Here is a 23,486-nt window from a genome sequence, read left to right on the forward strand (position 1 = left end):
AGGAACTCTCTCTTACATGCCTCTCCAGGCTAAACATCGATTTCCCACCCCTCAGTCTCCTTCCTGTGCCTCTTGTCTTCATTTTCTTCACTCTCAAATATCTCATGGTACCACAGACTGCTAGAACCCACTTTATTTCACAGACCCAGAAACAGAGGCCCAAGGAGCTCCTATGATTTCTCCCCTATTACAAAGTGGTTGGGGGAAAGATGTGAGGCTTGACCTCAGACTCCCCGTCTTGAGCCCAGGGCTCTTCCCTATATAGCTCATACCCGGCCTCTGCTGACTACAGATCTGGGAGGCTGGTGACCCCTGCAGGTGCCTATTTGCAGGAGTTGATTTGCAGAGGAGCTTTTGGCTTGTGCTGACAGAAAAGGAAGGTGTTTGTTGGTTCCCAGAGGAAGAAATAGACAGGAAAATGAGAGGGATGGAGGGGCTGACCTTCAGCCAGGCCTGTGGACTGATTCTGAGTCCCCTTGAGGGAGGTGCAGGTAAGAAGCCTAGGGTGCTCTGTTTGAGAATGCTGCATGAGACTCTGCATGGAAGCAGTGCTGCCTCAGGGCCCAGAGACAAAATCATACAGAATTGGGAGAGCCTTCCCCACGCCAGGGTGGCATCAGTGGGGAGGATGGCAGAACCACTCTCCTGAAGGAAAGGCTCCCACAGCTGGGATAGAAAGGAGCCCTTGAGATGATGGGAATGGGGAGGTAAATTGACTTGTTCCTGAGCACAGGTGAGATGGCACAGCCACAGGCAATCCTGGAAATAACTGGCAGGGGATGGAATGGGGGAGGCTAGAAGGACCTGGGGGTGACTGTCAATGGAAAGACATCCTGCTTTGTGAGGGTTATTATACCTTACAATACCCCGATCCTGAGTGTGATGTTCTCAAGCCTGCGTTAATTCATTCATTTATTTAACACATATTTATTGAACATCTGTCAATATATTCCAGCCACTATTCCTGTATTGAAGATACTGAGGGGTGAGCGGGAGGGACAAGATCTCTGCTCCCAGGTGCTTACCGTTCCATTTGGCTTAGCATTTTCATTCTCCTCTCAGGGTTCTCCTGTCTGTGACCCGAACGAACAAGAAGTATACTATACAGCAAAAAAAGGAAAAAAAGAAAACCCCCCAAAGACAATAACCAAAAAAGAGATGGTCTGGGACACCTTTTAAAACTTCTTACAGAGACATTAATCTTTTTTCTCGTTAAGGTTTTCGAAAGCAAGGACTGTTTCTCTGCGTAGAACTCCTGTACTGAGTGCTCGGGAAGTATGAGTTGATGTTGTTCCATGAGGTTTCTTCACAGCCATTTGTGACCTCAGGGTGGGTCCTGGCTGGAGAACGGCAGTGTGCTCTGTTGGAGCTGTTCTAGAAGACCAGCTGGTATAAGAGGCAGTCACATGGCTTCTTAGGAACTTAAGCCACTTAGTGCAAAGCCTGGCAGAGCTTTATAATGTGGACGCTAGGCTGAAATAGGAGGCAGTGCAGCATGGTTGGCTGGGGGCTTGGCCCTGCAGCTTAGAGGACAGGGGAGGTAGGATGAGGGGGTGGGTGGGGGCCGGGGGCGGGGGGTCTGGGGCAACTGCAGCTAGTGGGCAGAGAGCAGCAGGGCCTGGAGGAGCCAGGGAATCTCCACTCCTGATAAAAGCAAAAATGAGCTGTTCTGAACACTGCTGTCTGAGCTAAGAATTTCTTCTCAAGTGTGAGCTCTCAAAATAAAAACGGTTGAAAAATTGAAAACGTTGTTTCTTTCCGTACCCTAACAAGAACCATGACACGGAAATTTAAAAAAAAAAAAAAAAAAAAAAAGTGTGTGTGTGTCAATTATATCTCAGTATGACTAAAATTTTGAAAAACAGGATGAAAAAATTTAAAAGAACTCTGATTGACAGATACACTGTTCATTTTAATAATCTCTGGGTGTGAACTTAGAAAAAGCCATGAAAGAATAATTTCACTGAAACTTTCAGTGCTGAAATTTACTTTTCTTCGTCAGCTAAGGCCAGGCCACTGGTTTTCAAGTTTCGGACAGAGATCGTTTTATCCAGACTGCATTGTGGGATAATCATCCCGTTTGTTTCCCAAGTGATATCTCCTCTGTGTTCGCATCACTACTTTTTATCTTTGAACCTTGCAGAAATTAAATGGGAAGTGAGAGAGTGAAGTGGTTTATTTGAAACTTTTAATTTTGAGATCATTGTTGAATCACATGCAGTGTTAGAAATAGTATAGAGAGGTCCTGAGAAGTCCTATGTACACTTTGCCCAGTTTCCCCAATGGTGACCTCCTGCAGAACTACACAGCACAATATCACACCGGGATAGTAACACTGATATAATCCATCACCATATTCAGATTCTCTCTGTTTCACACGTTCCTGTGTGTATATTTAGTTCTATGAAATATGAAGTGTTCTGAGCACGGATAAAGTGCTTTACAAGTGTACAAGTGATTATTATGAGGTTTTAATTTTTTGTGTGGCTATTTTGCATTCTTGGTGGAAAATATTGTATACCCTATTTATGCAACATGTTATATCTGAATAGCGTGAAGAATCAACTATATGACTATTCTCACCCCAATGAACGTGTATGCGGAACACTGTTAGAACTTAAAGATATAGATATTAGAAGCCCAGATACTTTCAGCTAGATTTGAAACCTGCTAGGATTCCTTCTGTCTGAATATTTAAATCTGAAACTGAACTTTAGATGTCCTGATCACTCAACAGTATGTAAGTATATTGTTTAAAAAAAAAAAAACAATGAAATTTGAGAGCCCCAAGGAGTGGCAAAGTAAGTGGCCTGGGTGTTCCTCTCTAACCCCACGGGTCTCAGGCTATTTAGGGGGTTTCTTCTTTAGGCAATTCACTGCTATTATCATCACCCAAGAGAACCAAGAGGCCTATCTCTCTTCTTTCCTGGAGCCTCAAGCCCTGGGTGTCACAGCCTTCTCAGGGGCTGCCAGATTCTGTGGTGTGGCACCTGTACATAGGTGCTATTAGAACAGCATGAGAGTCTTGAGGAACAAACTACTAACAGGTCAGGTTCTTCTCTCCCACTGCCCTCTATCAACTCTTCCTCTGGCCTTCTTGGGCCTCCGGCCACCCTGACTTTCTCTAGGGCAGTGGCCAGCTAGGCTACACCATGGACCTTGTTATCTGGCTCTCCCAACTAAGCCACCCCCAAAATCTCTAACCCTCAGCCTCCTTTCTGTCTACATCCTTTTTGCAGAGAATTCTACAGCTTGGCTATCTCTTGAGGGTCATTTAGTTCAACTTCCACATCTTACAGATGAAAAAAACCACAGCTATTTATCAACATGCTCCCAGGACACACAGAGTGGCAGAAGTAGCATGTGAATTAAGGTCTCCTGACTTTCAGTCCAGAACTCTTTCTAGCATAGCACACTCTCACTTCCCTCCCTCAAACCACCGCATCTGCTTTGGCCCTTCATGTGACCTCTGTCCTCCAGCTCCTCCCAAAGCTCAGACTACCCCACTCTCCCCTCCCTTTAGTTCTGCATCAACCTAGGCCTACAGCCTGCCCCTTCAGACTATCCTCTGGTCCATGTCCAGTCCTGGTCATCCCCATTTACACTATTTCTGCTCTTCTTCCTGGGAGATGGGGCATTTTACAGAAAACTACAAAAGTTTCCCAATTAGAACCACCATGAACTTGACCCATGGGATACAGGAGGCAGGAGGAAATGGGATATAGGCAGATACATTTCATCTTCTTTGTCTCTCCTGTCGCCTACTCTATGGTTAAGTTCCTTATTGCAATCCTTTTAGGGCTGCATAAACATCCCTGCTGAATGTCTAGGCTTTCTCCAGGGGAGAGACCACCTCAAAGTCAAGGCACAGAGGTGGGAAGATGCAGGGATTGTCCAGGGATCGGCAGTAGTTGGTTTGGCTGAGCATATGGTGTGCGTACAAGCGTGGCCTCCGAAGTCAGACCAGCTAGCTGGGCTTGAATCCCGGATTCACCATTTTTACCAACTGTGTGACCTGGGCAACTGAAGAAACTAAACCTCAATTTCCTTGCATGTAAAATGAGGATAATAGTATTACTTTAGAGTTGAAAGATTTACTAATTCAAAGTCATTAAAGCACTCAACACAGGACCCGTTATAACCCTTATGTAAATCCTAGTTATTATAATAAGGTAAAAGTTTAGGCTGTAGTATAGGTTGAAGAGGATCTGGGATTTGATCTGGTGGTCAGTAGGCAGACGTTGAGAGCTTGTAAGCAGCAACGGGCACATCTAGGACTGTGGTCTATGACAGTCACTTGGGTTGTTGAGTGCAGGGTGGACTCAGAGCAGGAGGAGATTGAGTGGGGTCAGAGGGGCCATTCGGAGAGTAGATATAAAAAGTGCCCAAGATGGTATGGGAACAGAAGGGAGGGCACCATGAGTCAGTGAGACTTATCTCTGAGTCATGCATAGAGTCCTCTCTATTCCTTCTATTTTAAAAGCCAAGAATCCATTTTACGTCACTGCTTCCTATTGGGTCCTGGCTGAGGCCCTCAGCGAGGGGAGCTTTGGCCTTCACTAGGGCTGGGGTTCTCCATGATGGCTGTTGCATATGACAGCATTCTCCCAGCTCTAAAACACACTGAACCTATTCACCTGTGTGCCCCTCCTCTGCAACTGAATCAGAACATGGTGGGTGGGTGCTGGCAGAGATGGGTTTTGAAGCTCTCTGGATGATTCTAATGGCAGGCATAATTGAGCAGCAGTGAAACCAGGGACTATGGCCTCACCTCGGCAGTTAGCACCAAACTAGAGCATCCTGGCATTACTCTTTTGGTTCTTTTGTTGCAGTCAGAACAAGCAACCGTCAATATCTCTTGATTATCAGGAGACATTGTTCACTAGTTCACCCAGACCACTGTGGCTGACACCAGCAGCATCTCCCCAATAGCCATTGCCTCTCAGCTGAACAGCAACTCCAGTTCAGTTCAGGTTGTGGGGGCAAAATGCTCAGAGAAGATGGGCTCCTCCCCCAAACCCCAGGGCGTGAACCTTGATTGATTTAAATCAATCATAGTAATGGTAATCCCATTCATCTCTGGCAGGGACTGAGCATGTGATGCAGTTCTGGCCAATGAGATGTATAAGGAGAACACAGCTGAGGCTTCTGGGAAATTTTTTCCTTCCCCCTATAAAGAGATGTATATGGAGAGGACCCTGCCCCTTCTCTCTTCCCTGCTTTGAAACATGTAAGAATGCACAGCTCAGTGCTGCCACAGTCATCTTGTGACCAAGTAGGAAGGCATGACTGACACTCTTTAATGCCATCCCTGAGCTGCAGGACCAGCCCTGAAAAAGGCCACTTGGAGATTTATTGTTAAACAAAATAATAAATATCCTTGGTTTTTAAGCTACTTTTGATGGGATATTCTGTTATTTGCAGCCGAAAGCTTCCAAAAGATACAAGCATGCTCACTTAGTGACGTGTCACAGATGAGCTTGACGAGGAATAGGAAGTTTCTGATTGTCTCTTTCACCATACAGGAGGTGCTTCAGCAATTGTTTAAGATGAAGTAATTCATAGTTAAGACTCCTATTGACTCAGTTCCTGAAAACTAGAACCCTCTCCTCTCCAATGAAATACTGAGTAGTTAGAGACTCTTTGTAATAAACTGGTAATTAAGTGGACCTTCATTCATTAGCATCTCTAGCAATACTTTACTTCTGGAGAACATGGCCTGGGGTGGTGGAGGTGCTGCGGCAGGGATAATGTGTTTAAAGACAAAGTAATACTTAAGGTGCACAAGTAACAGCTGAGCCCCATTAAATAGAGAATTTTCATGTAATCTCTTTCAGCTAATAAGTTTTAGGACCAACGTCTATCCAGTTCCAAGAAGTTAATTTTCATTGCATTGTAAATTTCCACTGAGTTGCATTTTAATGTATTTGTATCTTTAAATTTGTATGCCAAGATTGCATAGGCTATCAATTTGATGAACTTGCAGGGATTATGTGATAAACATAATTAAAGCATCGCGATTCCATATTTACAAAAGCAGAAAGTGTCTAGAGTATTAGAATTCTAAATTGGCGATTTTTATTCTATGCCAGAAGCAATATTTTTTTCCTCTGTGAGTCATATCTCTGTTATGGTCATAAAAATCATTGAGGGAATTATGAGCATTAAAGAAGTATTTACTTAAACTATCTTTTCAAGAATATATCTTATAAATCAAAATAAGCTATGGATATTAAATATGAGGGATGTGTGTGATGTAAACTGTAATATAAACTAAAATCCACTGGGGCAGTGTGTGGATAAAAGTATCTATTGAGTTCATCATTTCGTTCCATTTTTGCTTCTTAGAGTGTGTATATTATTACCTAGTCTACCATCTATATAATTCTCAAAATCCAGAAATCCAGCAGGCATGAGTGAATGTAAAGATTCTTATATTTGTTTTGATCCCTGTAGCCCCACACAGGATATACTCTGAGATAAACGAGGGCAGAATATTAAGAGAACATTTCAACAGGTTCAGCAGTCTAGGAAGTATCTCTTAATGTTGTGAATGAGAGACCTCTTTCTGAAAAACTATATTTACATATGTACAATGGCAGATGGCACACAGGACTTGGGCATCAAAAAAAACCAGGTCTCAGATCACTTTACTACCTGTGTGACTGTGGGTAGATCATTTATTTTCTCTGAACCTCAGTTTACTCCAGTCTCAAATTGGGATAATATTCCCTAAACCACCCACTTCTCAGGCTTATTGTAAACTCCAAGCAAATAATAAAAATGAGATGCTCCAAATCAAAGCAATTTGGAAACTATAAGTGCTTTATAAATGTCTGATACAATTAATATATTGTTTTCCTCTTTAATCTCCCTAAGGTATAAAAATATCAACAATTTTGTTTCTAAAATAATTCCATTAATAAGCTTAACTATGTCAGATTCTGTTACATGGCCATTAGGTAACCATGGAGGAACAGCCAGGTCAATATAATAGGCCACTATTACGAGAGCCTCAATATTTTCCCATATCATGTCCTTCAGTGAAGTAAACTGGACAGCTTTATTGCTTTAAATAATTGCTTCCTATAATTCTGCCCTTGTCATTCTTTTCAATTGTTCTAACTTGGCTGGCAGGCATTTCCTGGCTGACTGAGCTAGCTAGCTTCAGGTTCCTGTGGTGTGCTTACAAGGTCTATTTTAGACCAAGATCCCAAGGTGCAAGATCATAGTTAGTAACTGGCTGTACCACAGGTGTTTAAACTGAAGTTTCAACTGTGTGGTAGTTGTATGATCATCAGTTTCAAAGTGAAGGTGAGGCAAAGTTTCCATGGGACAAATTACAAAGAATATACAGATTTCCTGGATCCGAGGGTCCAGGTGGAGGCTAAAAACAAGGAGTCAGAGAGCAAAGTGAGAGGATATGTGAGGACGTTTCTATGGAGAGGAATCTGGGTTGCCACCTCCTTCATCTCAAACCCAGTGAGAGGGGCTTCCCAAGAGGATCTGTCAGTGACTGCAGTTAAGTGATCCAGAGTACTGGAGCCTGACTCGCTCCTGGGAAAGCTAAAGCTCCACATGACAGTATGCAGGGGGATGCATGGGGATAGGCCTGCAGTCTTAGAGGCACTGGGGCAAGAGCTGTGTGGGGTTTCCCTTGGACAAGGTGTAGGGTCATCTTGGGACCCATTTAAAGGGGTTAGAGCAAACCCTGGATTTCTAGGATAGGGAAGGAGTTGTAACAACCAGTGAAATAGCACTGTATCTACCCAAAGAGTCCCAGGGAGAGAGGTCCCCATTAATGGGAAACTCCAAAGGACCCAGGAAAGACCCACATGAGTGCTTTAACCATAGGTCAGGCACAGCAAGCTCAAAGCCGATCAATTCAAGAAAGAAGTGCTCCTGGCTTCTCCTCTCCCCACTTCCTGCCCACCTCCACCCAGGCTGGGTCTTAGGTAGCCTCCAGTAAATGGGGGAGTGATGAGCCTAAGCCACTACATCCCTGCTGGGAAAGTCAACAACAAATCTTGAGCTGGAAGTGGGGAGAGGTAACTGAAGCTTTACTGTCAAGTGAGGTTTGATGCATTTGTTTATGTCTTATATCCAACATTATAATTTTGGAATGAAGCTGTGGTTGAGACTTAAGTTACTATAGGACTATCAGTTTTCTAAAAATGAGCAGAAAATACAAGGACTCTACCTAACTTTCCATCCAGGGGTAGAAGAAGATAACAACACTGAATGTATTTTTAAATGACAGTGAGAAACAAAAATGAAGTTGCATTTTGAACACACTCACAAGTTGTGAATTCAAAACACTAGTTATGGTTTTATATTAAATGGGCAAAGGTCCCTTTGCATAATAAGAGTCCAGTAGCCAGTTAAAGGGACTTGATGATGTGATAATTCATGTTGAGTCCCTGGAAAAAGATTTCAACCCTGAACAACACAAATACTTTGCTTTAGGCCCCCAAATTATCCAATCAACTAATAAGTATTTACTGTCTGTTATGTATGAAGAAATCCTGCTGGGAACTTTGAAGAATACTGACATTCCTTTAGTTCAAGCTAATAACATTTCCCATCTAGCACGATGCCTTAACACATAACATGTGATCAAAAATATTTTCAATTTAATTATTTACCATATACTTAGCACCAAAGGATGTGACATTTCCCCAATGTTGACAACAACACTTCAGCTGAAAAAAATCTCCATATTTATAAAATGTGGTGTAAACCTGAATGGAGAGTGATTATGGTCTCACTTGTATTTAACACTGTAAAGTGTTGCTAAATGGTATAATAAGAGAGAACAGAATTTAAACCAGAAATATATAAGTGGGGTTCTTTTTGCCAATCAACTGTGATCACACAGTAAAAACAAAAAGTGATTACCCATGTGAGGCCTAAACTTGAATCCAGTCTTGTCACTCACTAGGCCCTATTTTGTCTCCTGTGAATGGGGATGCCAAGCTAATTACCAGAGTGGCAGGGATGCTCAAAGATAATATACAGTGGAATACCCTTTGTGAACTCTAAAGTTCTGCACAAATCCAAGAACTCAATAATAGCAACAGTTTAACATTCCATTGATTGTCATGTGCATAACGTTTTAAATCTACTTTCTCAACTTTCAAAACAATCATAAGACCTAGCTAGGTACAATTATTTCCCTCCATTTTACAGATCGAGAGGTTAAACAACTAGTTCGAGATTATGGAGAACCGCAACCAGTAAATCCTTTTACCCCTAAGCACTATGCAGACGTCCTTATTACTATTTAAGAGAAGCGCTGAGATCTCATAGGGGCTCAACAAATGTTGTTCGGTAAATTGCTATTTTAAAAGCATATGCCTTCCAACTCCGGCTCGTCCACGCGGAGCGATCCGCTGTGTTTCTCATCACAGGACCCTCGCACTCCCCGCCCCCAACCCTTGCCCAGGCTCCTCCCACACCTTAGCATTTCTACGCATGCGTCGGGCTGACTTGCGCAGGCCCAGTGGCCGATCGGCGCTGAGGAAAGTCTCTGCTCCGCCTCGCCCGGCCCCAGCCGACCCCGCCCGACCCCGCCCCTCCTTCTGCATCGCGGCGCAGCTGCCTCGGGAAAACTGGAAAATGAGCTGAACCTCCGCAGCTGTTACTGTCTCCACCACTAATCACAGGTGCTTTGAGTCTGGCCAGAAGCCTCCTTCTCTGCGCCCACTTCCAACTCATTCCCTGGCCCTCCTCAAGATCGCCCAGCGGTGACCTGGCTCTGCAGAGAGGTGGCCGGAGCGGCCGGGGTAGGTAGTTTGTGTACGGTTACCATGGAGACGGTGGCGGGGCAGGTGGAGCCGGCGGGCGAGCAGCGCGAAGATGCTGCTGCACTTTGCCCTGGCCTGGACCTGTGGAGGAGGGGGCATTGCTGGGAATGGGGGGAGCCGCTGTCTGCGCGGGAGGTGAGGCGTCCTCCACAGGTTCACGGGGGACTCGCTCCTGTCGTCCTCCATTCTGTCCCAGGATTAGGTGGACGGGGGAGGAGGCGATGAGAGTGATGTGCATACTCTCAGGGTCCGGCCACGGCCGTCTCTATATCTATACACCCAGCAGTTAGCCAAGTGCATGGTCCTTAATAGATTGAAACTCATTAATATGTGTTGAATGAGAGAATGGTAGACTAAGGGATTTTGTGTGGGCAGACAGTGATCCGGCCAAGGTCACAAAGATTGTACCTGGGCTCTTATAGGCAACAGAGCCTCAATAAATAAGTATATGTGTAACAATATACATTAAAATATATCATATGTACGTATAATGCCTTTTTATCCATTCCCACGAGTATCACAGCAGGTCTTCCGTCTCACCCAGATTTAGAATTACTTTAACTTGATAGAAAAGCAAGTACCTCTGTTTTGTATCCTATTTTGTGAATCTATTAAATTTCTGATTAGCTGTTGATTTAGCATAGCTGATATTCAATAAAATGCTTAATAAAAATTCATTTTTATAAAGGAAAAATCTTTGTTTACATTTTAAAACAAAATACATGAAAACAGTGAACAGACATCATTCCCTTTCTTTTGCAATTTCTTTTTTTAAATACAGTTTTTCATTCATGAGAGAAATTTTTGTTATATCCTTTAGCTGCATAGCGCTTGGACAGTAAATGTTTTTTAAGGGCCAGGCACCATGCTAAAAGCACTTTTAGTCATTTATGTCATTTAATTCTTAAAACAATTCTATGAAGCAGTTACTATTATTACTCCTATTTTATAATTGAGGAAACTAAGACTTAGAGGTGTTAGAAGCCTTGCTGGTAAGTTACATAGCTGTGAATTGTCAGAGTATTTGAACCCTTACTCCAGCATCCAAACACTTAACCACTGCCTCTTTGGATGCTCATATTAACACAAAAGTAATTCAAAATCATGGCAGGAGTTCTGAGTATTTCATTTGCATAGAAAAGAGTATGAAGATGACTACTAGTCTTTTCCCTACTCCAAACGTCTTGATAGTGTATTGCATTTAACAAGAAGGCTCTGGTAAGGTGACCATTAGCATCAAAAGTGAAGACAGGTCTTCATAATTGGGTATAAACTTATAAACGATAACTCAGAACATTTCCTTCAACCAAAAAGAAATATTTTTTTAAAACAGTCTCCAGTTTCAAATTTCCTGCCGCCAGCAGAGTTCATACTCTCGAGATCCTGTGGATATCATAAACCTAGGACAGTGAGGCAGGACAGAACTCAGCTGCTTTCTTCTTTTCCTTCAAAGCCTGCTTCTCCCGCATTTTCTTTAAAAAGGTTACCCCTAGTTTTGCACACCCAGTGTCACCTCTGCCCTTTTTCTGTCCTCTTAGATGCTAAATCTTGCTGGTTCTGTTCTTGGTGCACCTCAGTGATTCCCATCTCTCCTTACCTATATTCACTTTCACTCCTGAGGGCTTTCAAGACCTCATTTCCTGATCACATTTATCAAGTCTTACTCCATGCCAGGCAACTCAAAATGAAGGCAAGAAAGGAAAAGGGGACTACATTTGATCTCATCTGACCACACAGCCTCAAAAATCAGATGCTGTTTGAAATGAAGTCCAATATACTTTCCTAATCCACCGTAACAAATGTCTCTAATGAAGGAAGCTGTGCAGCTTCCGTCTGGTTATTTCATAGCTCAGGTCTGTATTCGAAAATAGAGTCCAGCAATTATGCAAGTGTTGATCTTCAGCCATGCCTCAAATGAGCTGGAGCTCAGAGTCTGGTGGGGCAACACCAGGTGCACAGGTAGGTCTAAAACAAACAGTGGAAGGGTGTACTGACAGAGACCAACTGGAGACCTTGTGGAGAACAGGGGAAGGATACCTAACTAAGCCTGGAAGGCTGGGAATGGCATGTTCAGGACAGCTTTCTTGAGGACCTCTAACAGTAGCTGGGAGATTGTAGAAGAACTGCCTGATTTTGTCCCTTTTAATCTTTCCCTCTTTTCCATTCTGCCTATCTCTGTCAGATCACATCATGCCTCCAAATCTTTTAATTTTTTCATCAGCTTTTATTTAATTTTTTGACCTGTCATTCAGTTCTGTCTCTGGTCCAACTCCAGTCTTCATTTCCAGAGATCCTTCTTGTCCAGCACATAACCCATATGTTATTGACAATCTACCTTGGCTCACTCATTGACTTTGCTAGAAATTCTTTCTCTACTCCAACCCCACTGTCAGCCATTGCCACTTGCTCAAATTCAGCCCAATTTACTGGAACCCAGCTCAAGCATCAGCTCTAGTAGGTCAACTTGACACCTTTTTCTAATCATAAATCCCTTCATCTTTTGTAATCACATGGTAGTTAATTTTTTTCATTGCCCCCATCGGTTTCTACCTTGCATTAAAATCATTTGGGTACAAGTGGGGCTAATACTCAGCTGGTACACACCAAAAAGGCTACTCCAGTTGTGAAAATACTGGCTTGTCTCTGTTGCTGTGTAAAAAGCTGCAGGCCTGAGCCCTCTAAGTGCCCCACCTCCCACCACCCCATCTAGAGAGTAATAGCTTGAATGTCACCTCTGGGCATATGTCAGCTTTTTTTGTTGTTGTTATTGCTTTAAAACTTTCTCCACCTCACAGAATTGTTGTGGAGATTAATTGAGAAGATGTACTCGAGAGTACTTAACACAATGCTTGGTATCAAAGTAAATGTTGGACTAGCATTAGTGGTCTTTCTTGCCGGAGAGTGAAGATAGTATTTATTCCTGTCTCTGTTCCCAGAGATCTAAGCAGAGGGCTCTGCATATAGGAAGCAGTTAAGTCAATTCTAGCCAAATGGATTTGTTCCAGTTGTCAAGAGAATTTTTGTAAAGTTAAAATTTCTGTGATACCATTGTGTAATGGTTCAGGTATACTTTATTATAAATAGACAAGCTTTCTAACTCTGAGTGATTATTTTATACGTTGACAAAAACCATCCATAATAAATATTTGTAACTTAACAAATATAAAGAAAAAAATCCCCCTCCACCCCAAATCCCACTTATAACTCAGTGGGATTGAACATTTCCATGTTTGATTTAGTTAATAATATTAATAGATTAACTATGTAGATCTTACACATAACTAGTAAAATGAGATTTTGGGGAAAGGGAGGAAAAGGGGACAGAGAAAGTTATGTTAGAATATGTGATAAAATTTTACAGAAAGATTTTTAAGTCCATTATTTACATTGTTTCCACCAGTATTTGACCAGTTTAAATTCCTGTATGCAAAATAAAATGCAGTCAGGGAAGACCTTAGGAATGATGCATTATTACTCATCCCAAGGCCTTTTTCTCTCATCCTTATTAGGTTTGCCAGATCACCTCTGAATATTGGTACACTTGTTATTAGTGCCATGTGGGGCCGAGAGAGTCACAAACCTGATTTGGGTTCTGGAAAAAATTTGTTCATTGTACTGAAGCTTCTGTCACTAAGCAGTATAATTTCTTACTGCAATGAGCCTTTTAAAAACAAACAAACAAACAAACAAACAAACCTGTTATGGCCACTTAAGTTAGATGTTAGAATTTATGTTATTAATTAAAAAATAATATGTATGTATAAAATACTTTATATATATTTTTAATAATTAGCATTGAATATTTTTTAATTAAGAGCCAATCACATCATATCATATTAGAAGTAAAATGTATCAGGTCTGCCATAGTTTTTGTTGGTTGTTTTAATATACATATAATTCTGAAGACCTCGCTTAAATTCAAACGCCTGTATTAAAAATTCCCAAAATAGTATTGCTTATCCAGTAGTTTTTTATCTTTTTACCTCAGCACCTGGCCTTTCCATATTGAAAGGAATGGTATATTGTTTACAGTTTCCATCATACTCTTTTCCTCAGAAACTCTTAGAGTAAGGCCTGGGTAGAACTAAACAAATGTTCTTGTCTGTTTTTATGTAACAACTTAATGTATGGAATCATAATATAGTAAATCCTCTTAATTTGTCTAAGAAATCACCTTTTGATTCTACTTATGGAAATGGAGTCTTTTTATTTCCTTGGGCATGTCACAATTTTCTTTCCTTTTTGCAGAAGTTATTCTAAAATTGGGAAGCTAAAAAATATGAATAATTTCCAGACCTGTATCTCCCTAGAGATATAACATTTTCAGAGAATTAGAGTTTTTTGTTTGTTTGTTTTTGTAAATGAACATACCATATACTAATTAGAATTGTATTTAAAATCTCTACTATTTTAGTTTAGAGCTGTCTGAGGTTTCTTGCCAAGTTAACCAGGTCTCTATGGGATACACCAGCATTTAAGACGAATCTGCATCCTCATCGCCCTTGTGCATGACTTTCGCTCTTAATTGAGGGAGGTGACCTGCAAAAGGATCAACTGATACTGGCATTTGGTATTTATTCATCTAGGATACTATTTCAAATTGTAGATGATTTGAATCAATTCATTCAAATATATAATGGGCAAATGTGGGGCTGAACCTTTCTCTGAGTTTACAAACCATATCTATAAAAGCAAATATAGATTGGAAATAGGCCCCATTTGTCTAAATTTAACCTTATACTAGCATTTCATGTGGAGGGCAGTAGGAAAGAAAAGGAAACGTTAGTTAAAATTTGTAACAGAGCCCCCTAGTATTTTTTTTGATATAGGTTGGAGGTTATGAGATGGTTTTCTTCTCCTAGTCCATCTTCTTTCATGACTTGTACTCTCTCTTTAGGTTTGGCTTCCATTTGGACTCTCTTCCCTGCCCTGTGCATCATTTGCCTTAATCACATATATTCCCATAGACCTAACCTTCGAAAGCTCTTCCCCTATCCTTATCTTCTAACCGTAACTGCCCAGTCGATTTTTAATTAAAAACAGTTCATCATTTTTTCAAGTTTAATGTAGAGGAATACCTTCAGCACATATGGGTAGGTCTAAGCACCTTCTTCTAAACTACTGGATGAAAATAGTTGATATTTTGCATGTTTGCAGGGTGTGGTGTCCACCTGAAGAACATTTTACTTTAAAAGGAAAGATGCTGTCTCCAAATGATAAAAAGTTAGGAAATCTGGATCCATTTTATCGACCTTCAGTGGCCAAGCCGAAGACCAGTGCAGAAATCATAAGTGAAGCACGAAATGCGTTAAGAACAGTTAGGACCCAAAGACCATTTACACCACAGGAAGACCAACGAAAACTATTTGGACCTGCATCTTCGAGGACACCAGAAAATAGACCCCCTTCCTCCTTCAGGTATATGACAATTCTCTTGCTTGCACACTCAGATATGTAAGATGACATTAATTCTAGTTAAGGAAAGTTGCTTTTTAAAGTTTGACTTCTACTAATTGTACCTCTTGTGTTCGAGATTCCTAAAGATAATTCCAGGCCTGGGTTCAGGAAGTCGATTTGCAGTGGTTAATAGTGGCTGTCATACGAACTTTATAAATTAAAATGAACAAAGCTTTAAAAAAAAAAGCCCACAATATACATCTCTTTTTTTCATTATTCAATATTTTTAAATCCTCCTAAAAGCAATGAAAACTTACTAATAAAATGTCTTAAGTACTATGATTTTTTAAAATTACATCTTTCTCAAGGCTTATGCATTGAATACTTTTTTTGGGGGGCTAGATATACTAGAAATAAAAGAAATGATTTTCACAAAGTAATATTTCTGTTCCATCTCCTGTGCTAGCCTCCATGCATCCAGTTTTGAATCATCTGATTCCAGGCCCATCTCCGGCACACGTCTCAGCCCACTAGAGCTTGTGAGTACCTTATAATATCACAAGTACTGTGAGATGGAATTAGTCAGAAATACTTGGAATCATTAGTATGTGCTAAGAAACGATTATGTAGAACTAAACGTACTGATAATTTAATATGAAAACAAATTCTTTTATGCTTTTTTAAAATATAATGGTTAGTATCTAATGCAACATTTCTATTATTTACCTATAGGTTAATAATAAAGAATTTTGGAAATATAGAGTAACCTGGCAAACAGTGTTTCATAATATCTTTTAAAAAATTTTAAAGTTATGCATATATGTAGTTTAATTTTTAATATTTTTATATACAAATAAACACATGTACATAAAGAGTCAAAGATTTGCTACCAGAACAACTCCAGCAGCCTCCTGTCCCCTTATTCTTCATTCTCACCTCCGCAGTGACTCTTATTTTAAACTCTTTTGGCTCATTATTTTGGTACTTACATCCAAATTCTTAAATAATACAGTGTCTTGCTGCCCTCTGATTTACGAGCTTGAAGAATTATCTAATGACTTCCTACTAAAGAAAATGAAGATTTAACTCTTTTAAATCTTTCCTCCCAAGCCTCCTCACAACACATTCATCCTTTCTGTCCCCACTGCTACTCCCGATATAGATATATCATGATTCTGGTTAGATCCTTTTTCTCTGACTATGATTATATAAACCCTGTTTACAGGCAGTCCTTGAACTAATGATGCTTAATGATGATTACTTCTCCTTCTCTGCACCACTTTTTGTTTTCCCTAATATTAATAATTGCCTTGCTTTTTACATTTTTATTACTATTTCAACCCCAATAGGCTCAATCTCCTTCATATGTTCAGGCACATGAGGTATCTGTCGATTCATCTCCTTGGAGAACTTTCCACACTAGACCAGTTGCCCTGGGCACCTCTTGCACAGCTTGCTCCTTCCTCTCCTGCTAGCTTTCCTGTTTCCTGCATCCCAAGTCCTTGTCTTTCTTGATTTACTCTTGTTTTGGTGGAACACTCCATCCAATAACTTCTTAAGGAAGAATGTATGGCAAGTAAATTATCTAAGACCATGATTGCTAATTTTTCTCTCTAGACATTTGTAAGATTTTTCTTTGTTCCCAGGGTCCTGAAATTTCATGATAACAGATCTTTGTGTTTGTCCATTTTCACCCATCATGCTGGGTGCTTCCAATGTGGAATCTCATGCCCTTCAGCTCTGGGAAATGTCCTTGAATTATTTTGATGTGTTTTCCCCTCTTTTTTGTTCTGTTTGCTCTTTTTGGAATTTATTATTTGATTGTGGTATCCCCTGGACTGGCACTTCAGTTTTCTTATTTTCTCTTTTCTATTTCTCATTTTTTTTAGATGAGATGTTATCTTCTAATTCTTTTATTGAGTTATTATTATTTCTGCTATCATATTTTTAATTTCCAAAAGCTTCCCCTCTCCGAATTATCTTTTTAAATGTATAACATTTTGTTCTTGTTTTATAATTGTAGCATCTTATCTGCACATATTAATGAGAGTTTTGATTTTTTAATTTATTTTCTTCTCCCTGTAAAATTATTGTTGCATTTATGTGTGTGCACGTGTGTGTGAATGTGCGTGTATGTGCGTGGCTTAAACAACAGAAATTTATTTTCTCACAGTTCTAAAGACTGAAAGTCTGAGATCAAGGTGGCCGCTGGGCTGATTCCTTCTGAGACCTTTCTGTTTGGCTTGTGGGTGGCCATCTTTTCCCTTTGTCTTCACATGGTCTTTCCGTTAGTTTTGTTGCATTTTTCTGTTTGTTTGGGTCTCTGTTTTTCATAGTCAGAGGCTCTCCTCTGTTAGCTCATGCTGTTTGTTTGGCTGCTCATATTTGAGAGTAGAAGCATGTGGAATGGGTTGGTCAACCCATGGGCGAAACCTACCCACATCTACATTTGGGGACGGGGGAGCATCTGACTGGGCTGTGTTGTTTATGAAACCCCCACGGCAGTATCTTTAGGGCTGTCTTTGTGGCCTAGTCAATTCTCTATAGAAGTATCTGCCAAGGTCTTGTCTGGGGAATAAAGACTGCTTGCATTCCAGGAGGAAGAAGGTAGGAATGTTTAGCATTCAGTATGTAAATATTCTATTTATACCTATGTTTTCAATAAGTACCCTGACCCACAACTGTTCCTGGTTAGCCTGATACGAGACCCTCTTGAGAGAACAAACCTCCCATCTACTGCTGGATTCAGGAGCCTGACTGTGTGGAGCTGGGAGGGAAGGAGTTACCCAGACTCTCAGCCAATGCTCTTATTTTAGGCACTCCTCCCATTATGCCCCTGCTACCACAAGTACCTGGTGATGCAGATTCCTCAGACTTTTATGGAATTAGGGTGTCACTCAAGCTGCTTCTCAATTTGTATTACTGTTTATGTGTGTATGTTTATTTTTCATGAACTATTTGAAAGTAAGTTGTAGACCTTATAAGACTTCATCCATAAAAATTTAAGTGTGCATCACATATGAACAAGGATAGTCTCCTACATAACCATAATGCTATCATCATAGCTCAGAAAATTAACATTACTCAGTGGTATGATTTAATGTATAGTCCATGTCCCAGTGACACCAATTATCTCAAAATGTATCTTATATTCTTAAAGTGCTCATCAAAATGCCTGTGTGAGTAAGGTTATACTTGTTCTTATATTGTAGATGACAAAAATAAGATTCCATAATGGTGCTCATGAACCAATGTGCAATAAATATTTTGCCAGCCGTTGTTGACACATGGCTTCTTTCACTTACAGCCTTGGAAACCACTTGGGTTTCGAGCCAGCTGCAATAAGAGGACCCCCAATCTGGCAGCCCAGTGGGTCTACCTGGTTGTAGAATGGCTCTCTGTTCTCTAATTCTGTCATTCAACTGCTGTGAATTGTTTTTAATATTGCCATAGTTTTTTGGGACTCACTCAGTTTCCACCTACTCTTTCCTAAAAATCTGTTCCTTGAGATAACCTGGTCCTTGGTCAAACTGGTACAGTTCTTGAACTGCAGGATTAGGTGTTATGCAAAGGTAATGTTGGCAATTGCCACTGCTTACGGTCATTGCAATTAAATTTCTTTACTGCGGAATGGTTGGGTGCTATGTGTGAAGTAAAAGTGGACTAAGAAATCTCCATGTTAAGTTAAATAACTTTTGTAGTTTGAAATATTTTTTGTTATGGTGGATTACGTAAGAGTCTTAAGTATATTTCATTTGAAACAATAATTAAAGTTTGGGGCTCCCAGTCAAAAAAATTCTGAAAGTGGCCTCCCATTACCTGTCCTCTTTCCTCTTTTCCACTTCACCTTTTAATGAACCCTTTGGTAACTACTAAGTTGGCAAAGGGGAGGAGATAAGGGGAAATAAAAGTGGGAGGAGAGAGAGGAGGATAAAGGAGGCAGCGGGAAGATGGAGGTTCTTCTTAGAATAGTTAAGGGGCAAGCTTGCTGAAAGAATTTGTGAAGACCTAACTAAGTGAATTTCAGCACTTTTTGGATCTAGGACACTTTCTCAGGCTACTTTGCCTTTTAAAAATTTCTCAACCAGCAGTCAGACAAGGAAGAGGGACCCAGAGAACAACCCATTCCAGCTCCTACGTTTAACAGATCAGCTCAACTCTTTGTACTTGCAGGCCTACCCTTCTCTGTTTCTCTCCCATATCTGGCCTGAGCTCCCTGCACACCCTCCAGCAGGCGGTGAGGCTGCCTACACTCGGAAATGAACTGGGCTTCAGAGGATCGTAGAAAAACTAGTGCTCTTGCTCCTGGACTCAGGCCTTGGCTGGTTGGCTGGCCTGACTAGCTCATCAGGGTTCCCATTAGCACCTGTAACCTTATAAGAGGGGGAAAGCATTGCAATTTGCAGTCTTCCATTAACGTTTATATCTACCTGCTGCATGGGAATGCCCAGGTACACCTTTTTTCCTTTTTAACAGCTCCTCACCTTCCCACGACAGCTCTGAGATGCAGGGCTTTTGTGTGGTGGTAGTTATTCCTGTTTTCACTCTGCTGCTCTGATTAGCTGGTATTCAGATTTGCATACACAGGAACCACTGCTCTCATGCTTTGGATTGTATAAAGTAGGAAAAGACATGACCATGTGAATAAATAGGAAAATTTTTCTTTCTTTATTATCATTGTTAAAACAGAATCCTCCCTGCATCTCCTAACCTTACAGAACCTCATTACTTAATCTCCCGGGTTTTTATTAAAGTTTTTATTGACATACAGAAAAGATACAGGTCCTAAGAGTGCAGCTTGATAAATGTATACAAACTCAACACGCTCAGTAACCAACATGCAAAAAAGAAGAACTAGATCATTACCAGCACGTCAGACACTGCCTCCTCACGGAGACTAATGTCCTGACTTCTCACAGCAGAGATTCCTTTGAGGCATTATTTTTATATTTTATAGGAACCAAACTTCAAATATTTGACAAGTTGAACAAAATGTAATATATTTTAAAAAGAACGGGACTTTGAAGCCCACATATACCTTGAGGATAGAGAGATCCAGGGTAAGAAAAAGCAAAATGAGAATGTCAAAGCCGTGTTTCTCCTTTCACTGTTTCTGAAAGGAATAGTAACGTTACAGCAGTGAGTCACATGCTGAGAGTGACAGAGGAGCCCCGATTACCTGTGGAGAAAATCATGGTAATAGAAATGCACGTACAGTTGCCAAAGCCAAAGGTTATGTGCTTGGGGAATTTTTAATATTTGCTTTCTAACTTCCCAGAGGTGAGAGAGAGAGAGAGAGAGAGAGAGGCATGAAATGCCAAAAGGCCAGTGTGTGTGGTGTGTAAGGCGATGCACAGCAAAGACGCAGTTGCTGCTTTCCAAATTAAATCATAGCAACTTCTTTCTGGGGTGGGACGTCATGGAATCATGGACTCCCTCTTTCAGCTTTCATGTAGAATAGGTGAAATCCTGTCTTCCCATCTGTTGATCCCAAGGAAATTGGTTGAGGCCCATGTGCTGGGGGTGGGGGCGAGTCAAGCCAGCTAGATCCCTTAAATGTTCTAGGAATTTTGTCTTCTTTGATTAGGTGCCCTATATGTTTTCTGAGCTAAATTAAACATAAAAATTTGCAAAGTGTGTTGAATATACTCTACCAATGTTTATAGCCTTTTATACAGATATCTGTTTGCTAGCATGGGTAAACCATTTTTATTTTCAAATACACTAAGCAGGAGAGTAAAGTATTTAATACGATATGATTGACAAAACAATGAAAAACTGTTATCTATATAACACATTAATAAGATGAGCCAATGAGACGTAGAATCCAGGGGCCAGGAGGAGGCCGGGCAGAAAACACTGTGTTCATCTGGAAGTGTCAGTGCAGCTCTAGGGTGGTTGGTCTTATCTGAGACATAGAAACTCATGCCAACTGTTTAAAAAAAAATCTCTTTCCAGAAACCGAAAGCTCCAGCATCTCCTACCACAAAGGAGGATCCTTGCCTTGCCTTTCCAAAACCCCCAGTGGACCCTGCGAAGATTAGAAGAGTAAGCAGTGCCCGGGCGCGCTTATTCAGGGTGGCCTCCCAGGTGGCTTTTCTGCCGGACAGGACGCTGCCTTCTGCTGAGCGTAAGGCCAAGTAACGATATTTAAAACCGGGGGCAGGCCTGTTTCTTGAATTTGCACACAAAAGCTATTTTTATATAATTTTTTTCAAATCCCACATGATTTTTACATTGACTTAGTTAACATTGTGCAAAAACTGGATAAGAAATATAATTCATATATACCTTCTGGATGTTTATAAAGAATACCTAAATATCACAGTTAAAAAAAAAAACACGTTACTTGGTAGAAAAAGAATATTAGGATAAATGTTTTCTAATGAATGGGTTCACCTATATTGGAAACAAATGATTTTTAGAGTTCAGAAAGTTATTAATGTCATTAGGCATTTTTAAGATTCATATAATGTACGCTAAGTTTGGGTTTTTAAAAATACCTATCTGATCCCCTGGAAAAATGTAAGCAAGCAAAAGTTGAATGGGGCTTCTCTTGCTGCTACAGAATTGCTGGCAGGTATGTAAACCTGAGAACACGAAGGCTAAAACCCTGGAATTCTCAGGAGTGCCTTCAGCAGTTGGAATCATTTCCTGTCCAGGGCATGCTAAGGCTTTTCTCAGCTGCAGGAAATGTCCCATTAGTAGGATGACAATTTAGTGGATCGCGCCAGCATTTTTAAAAAATGAAATAGAATAGAATGGAAAATATCGGGCTGCATTACAGACAATAAGGGTAAGTATTGCTTCAGGAAACTTTATTTCAGATATGTACATGTGTGTTCAAGGCCATATTTATGTTAAATCATATTATAAACTTATCACTACTTTAGACAGTTAAAAAATATTGGAAAACTGCTTTACCAGCGGCTGAGCGAACTGGCCTCCTTTAGCCTAAGGATCGATGAAGAGGGATGAAGAGGCAGAGAAGGGAAACAGTCTGAGGATGGATGCCAAGGTTTATAACCTCGAACTGAGAATCCTACTTTTGACATACAGGTGTTTTCTTTAGTCACCAACATTTAAATGTAGAAGATCTCTTTCCAGAAACCATATTTATGACTGCTTATAGAAGATCTGGCAACTCTGGGTCCCTTTCCACATGGCCCCACGGGAATGATGGAGCTGAGTAGTACCCACCCCTGTTAGCCCAGGATACAATCTGCGGTCCCGCATCCCCCCCAGCCCACTTCACTCATTTTCCTATCTGGCTTCTGTTGTCCCTAGTGATCCCTGACGTAGCTGAAGAGGTAGAATCACATCATGATGTTTGATAGAGTATAGTCGTCCCTTGGTGTCGGTGGGAAATTGGTTCCAGGACCAAAATCCGTGGATGCTCCAGTCCCTTATATAAAACAGTGGAGTATTTGTATATAACCTATACATATCTTCTCATATACTTTAAATCACCTCTAGATTACGTCTAATACCTAATACCATCTAAATGCTATACAAGTAGTTGTTGCTTGCCGAGCTGTTTATATCTTTGTGAAGGTGACTGAAGAGATGGACGTCTCACCCACCGGCTTCGTCTCCTTGCTTCCCTCATGGCTTAGCTCCTTCCCTCCTGGGTCGCTTGGCCTTTGGCCACAGTACTGCAGCTCTGCTCTGGGAAGGGCCATCTGCGGCACCAGTTCCCAGCACTGAGGCCGCCTTCACACCTCCAAGCTGCACCGAAGCACGTCCTTGCTGCGGTTCTTTTATCCACCCTGCTTGCAGTCGCCCCACTTCACTGTTTTCATCATCCCTGAGGTCTGTGTCAGCACCCATGAAACAACAGCACTAAAAAGTCATTGTCATTTTAAAAGCACACGTTGCCCAAGTTAAAAATACATATATATTTTAGTGCTCTAGCCTCGCAACCATTGTCATTTGCGCAGGAGCTCCCTGGGCTTGTTTCAGAGCCTCTGCAGTTTAGAAGAAGTATCCTTAGTTGGATAACTGTAAAGGCAACTTGTGCACAGACAGAGGCAGTGGGTCTGTCTCTCCCTTTGGCGTGAAGTCATTTGTAGCTGATTCTGCCACAGGCAGGGTTAGCTATGTGGTGGTGAGGTCGGAATTTCTGATTTAAGAAAATGAGAGGGGAAAAGATGTGTGCAGTCATTTTCATAGGGCTGGCAGTTTAATTGTTCTGTGTTCAAGTATGGTTTTTGGCTGGAGGGGGCAGTGTTGCTAATAGCTCCCTCGTTATTCAAGCCAGACAGAGACCTCAGGGCTGTCTCC

At 41.0% G+C, this 23,486-nt stretch overlaps 1 protein-coding gene across 1 annotated transcript in view; it reads left to right on the top strand.

The window, feature by feature from the left end:
- The first annotated feature begins 9,559 nt into the window (after positions 1-9,559).
- Positions 9,560-23,486, top strand: part of ARMC2 (armadillo repeat containing 2) — an 87,002-nt gene continuing 73,075 nt past the window's right edge. Inside the window, exons 1-4 of the mRNA XM_039869980.1 lie at positions 9,560-9,785; positions 14,964-15,224; positions 15,670-15,742; positions 21,162-21,333. Of these exons, the coding sequence (XP_039725914.1) occupies positions 15,007-15,224; positions 15,670-15,742; positions 21,162-21,333 (463 nt within the window). The 5' untranslated portion in view covers positions 9,560-9,785; positions 14,964-15,006. The remainder of the gene's footprint in view (positions 9,786-14,963; positions 15,225-15,669; positions 15,743-21,161; positions 21,334-23,486) is intronic.

This window comes from Pteropus medius, unplaced genomic scaffold (assembly GCF_902729225.1).
Source record: "Pteropus medius unplaced genomic scaffold, Ma_sr-lr_union100, whole genome shotgun sequence".
NCBI classification, from domain to species: Eukaryota; Metazoa; Chordata; class Mammalia; order Chiroptera; family Pteropodidae; genus Pteropus; species Pteropus medius.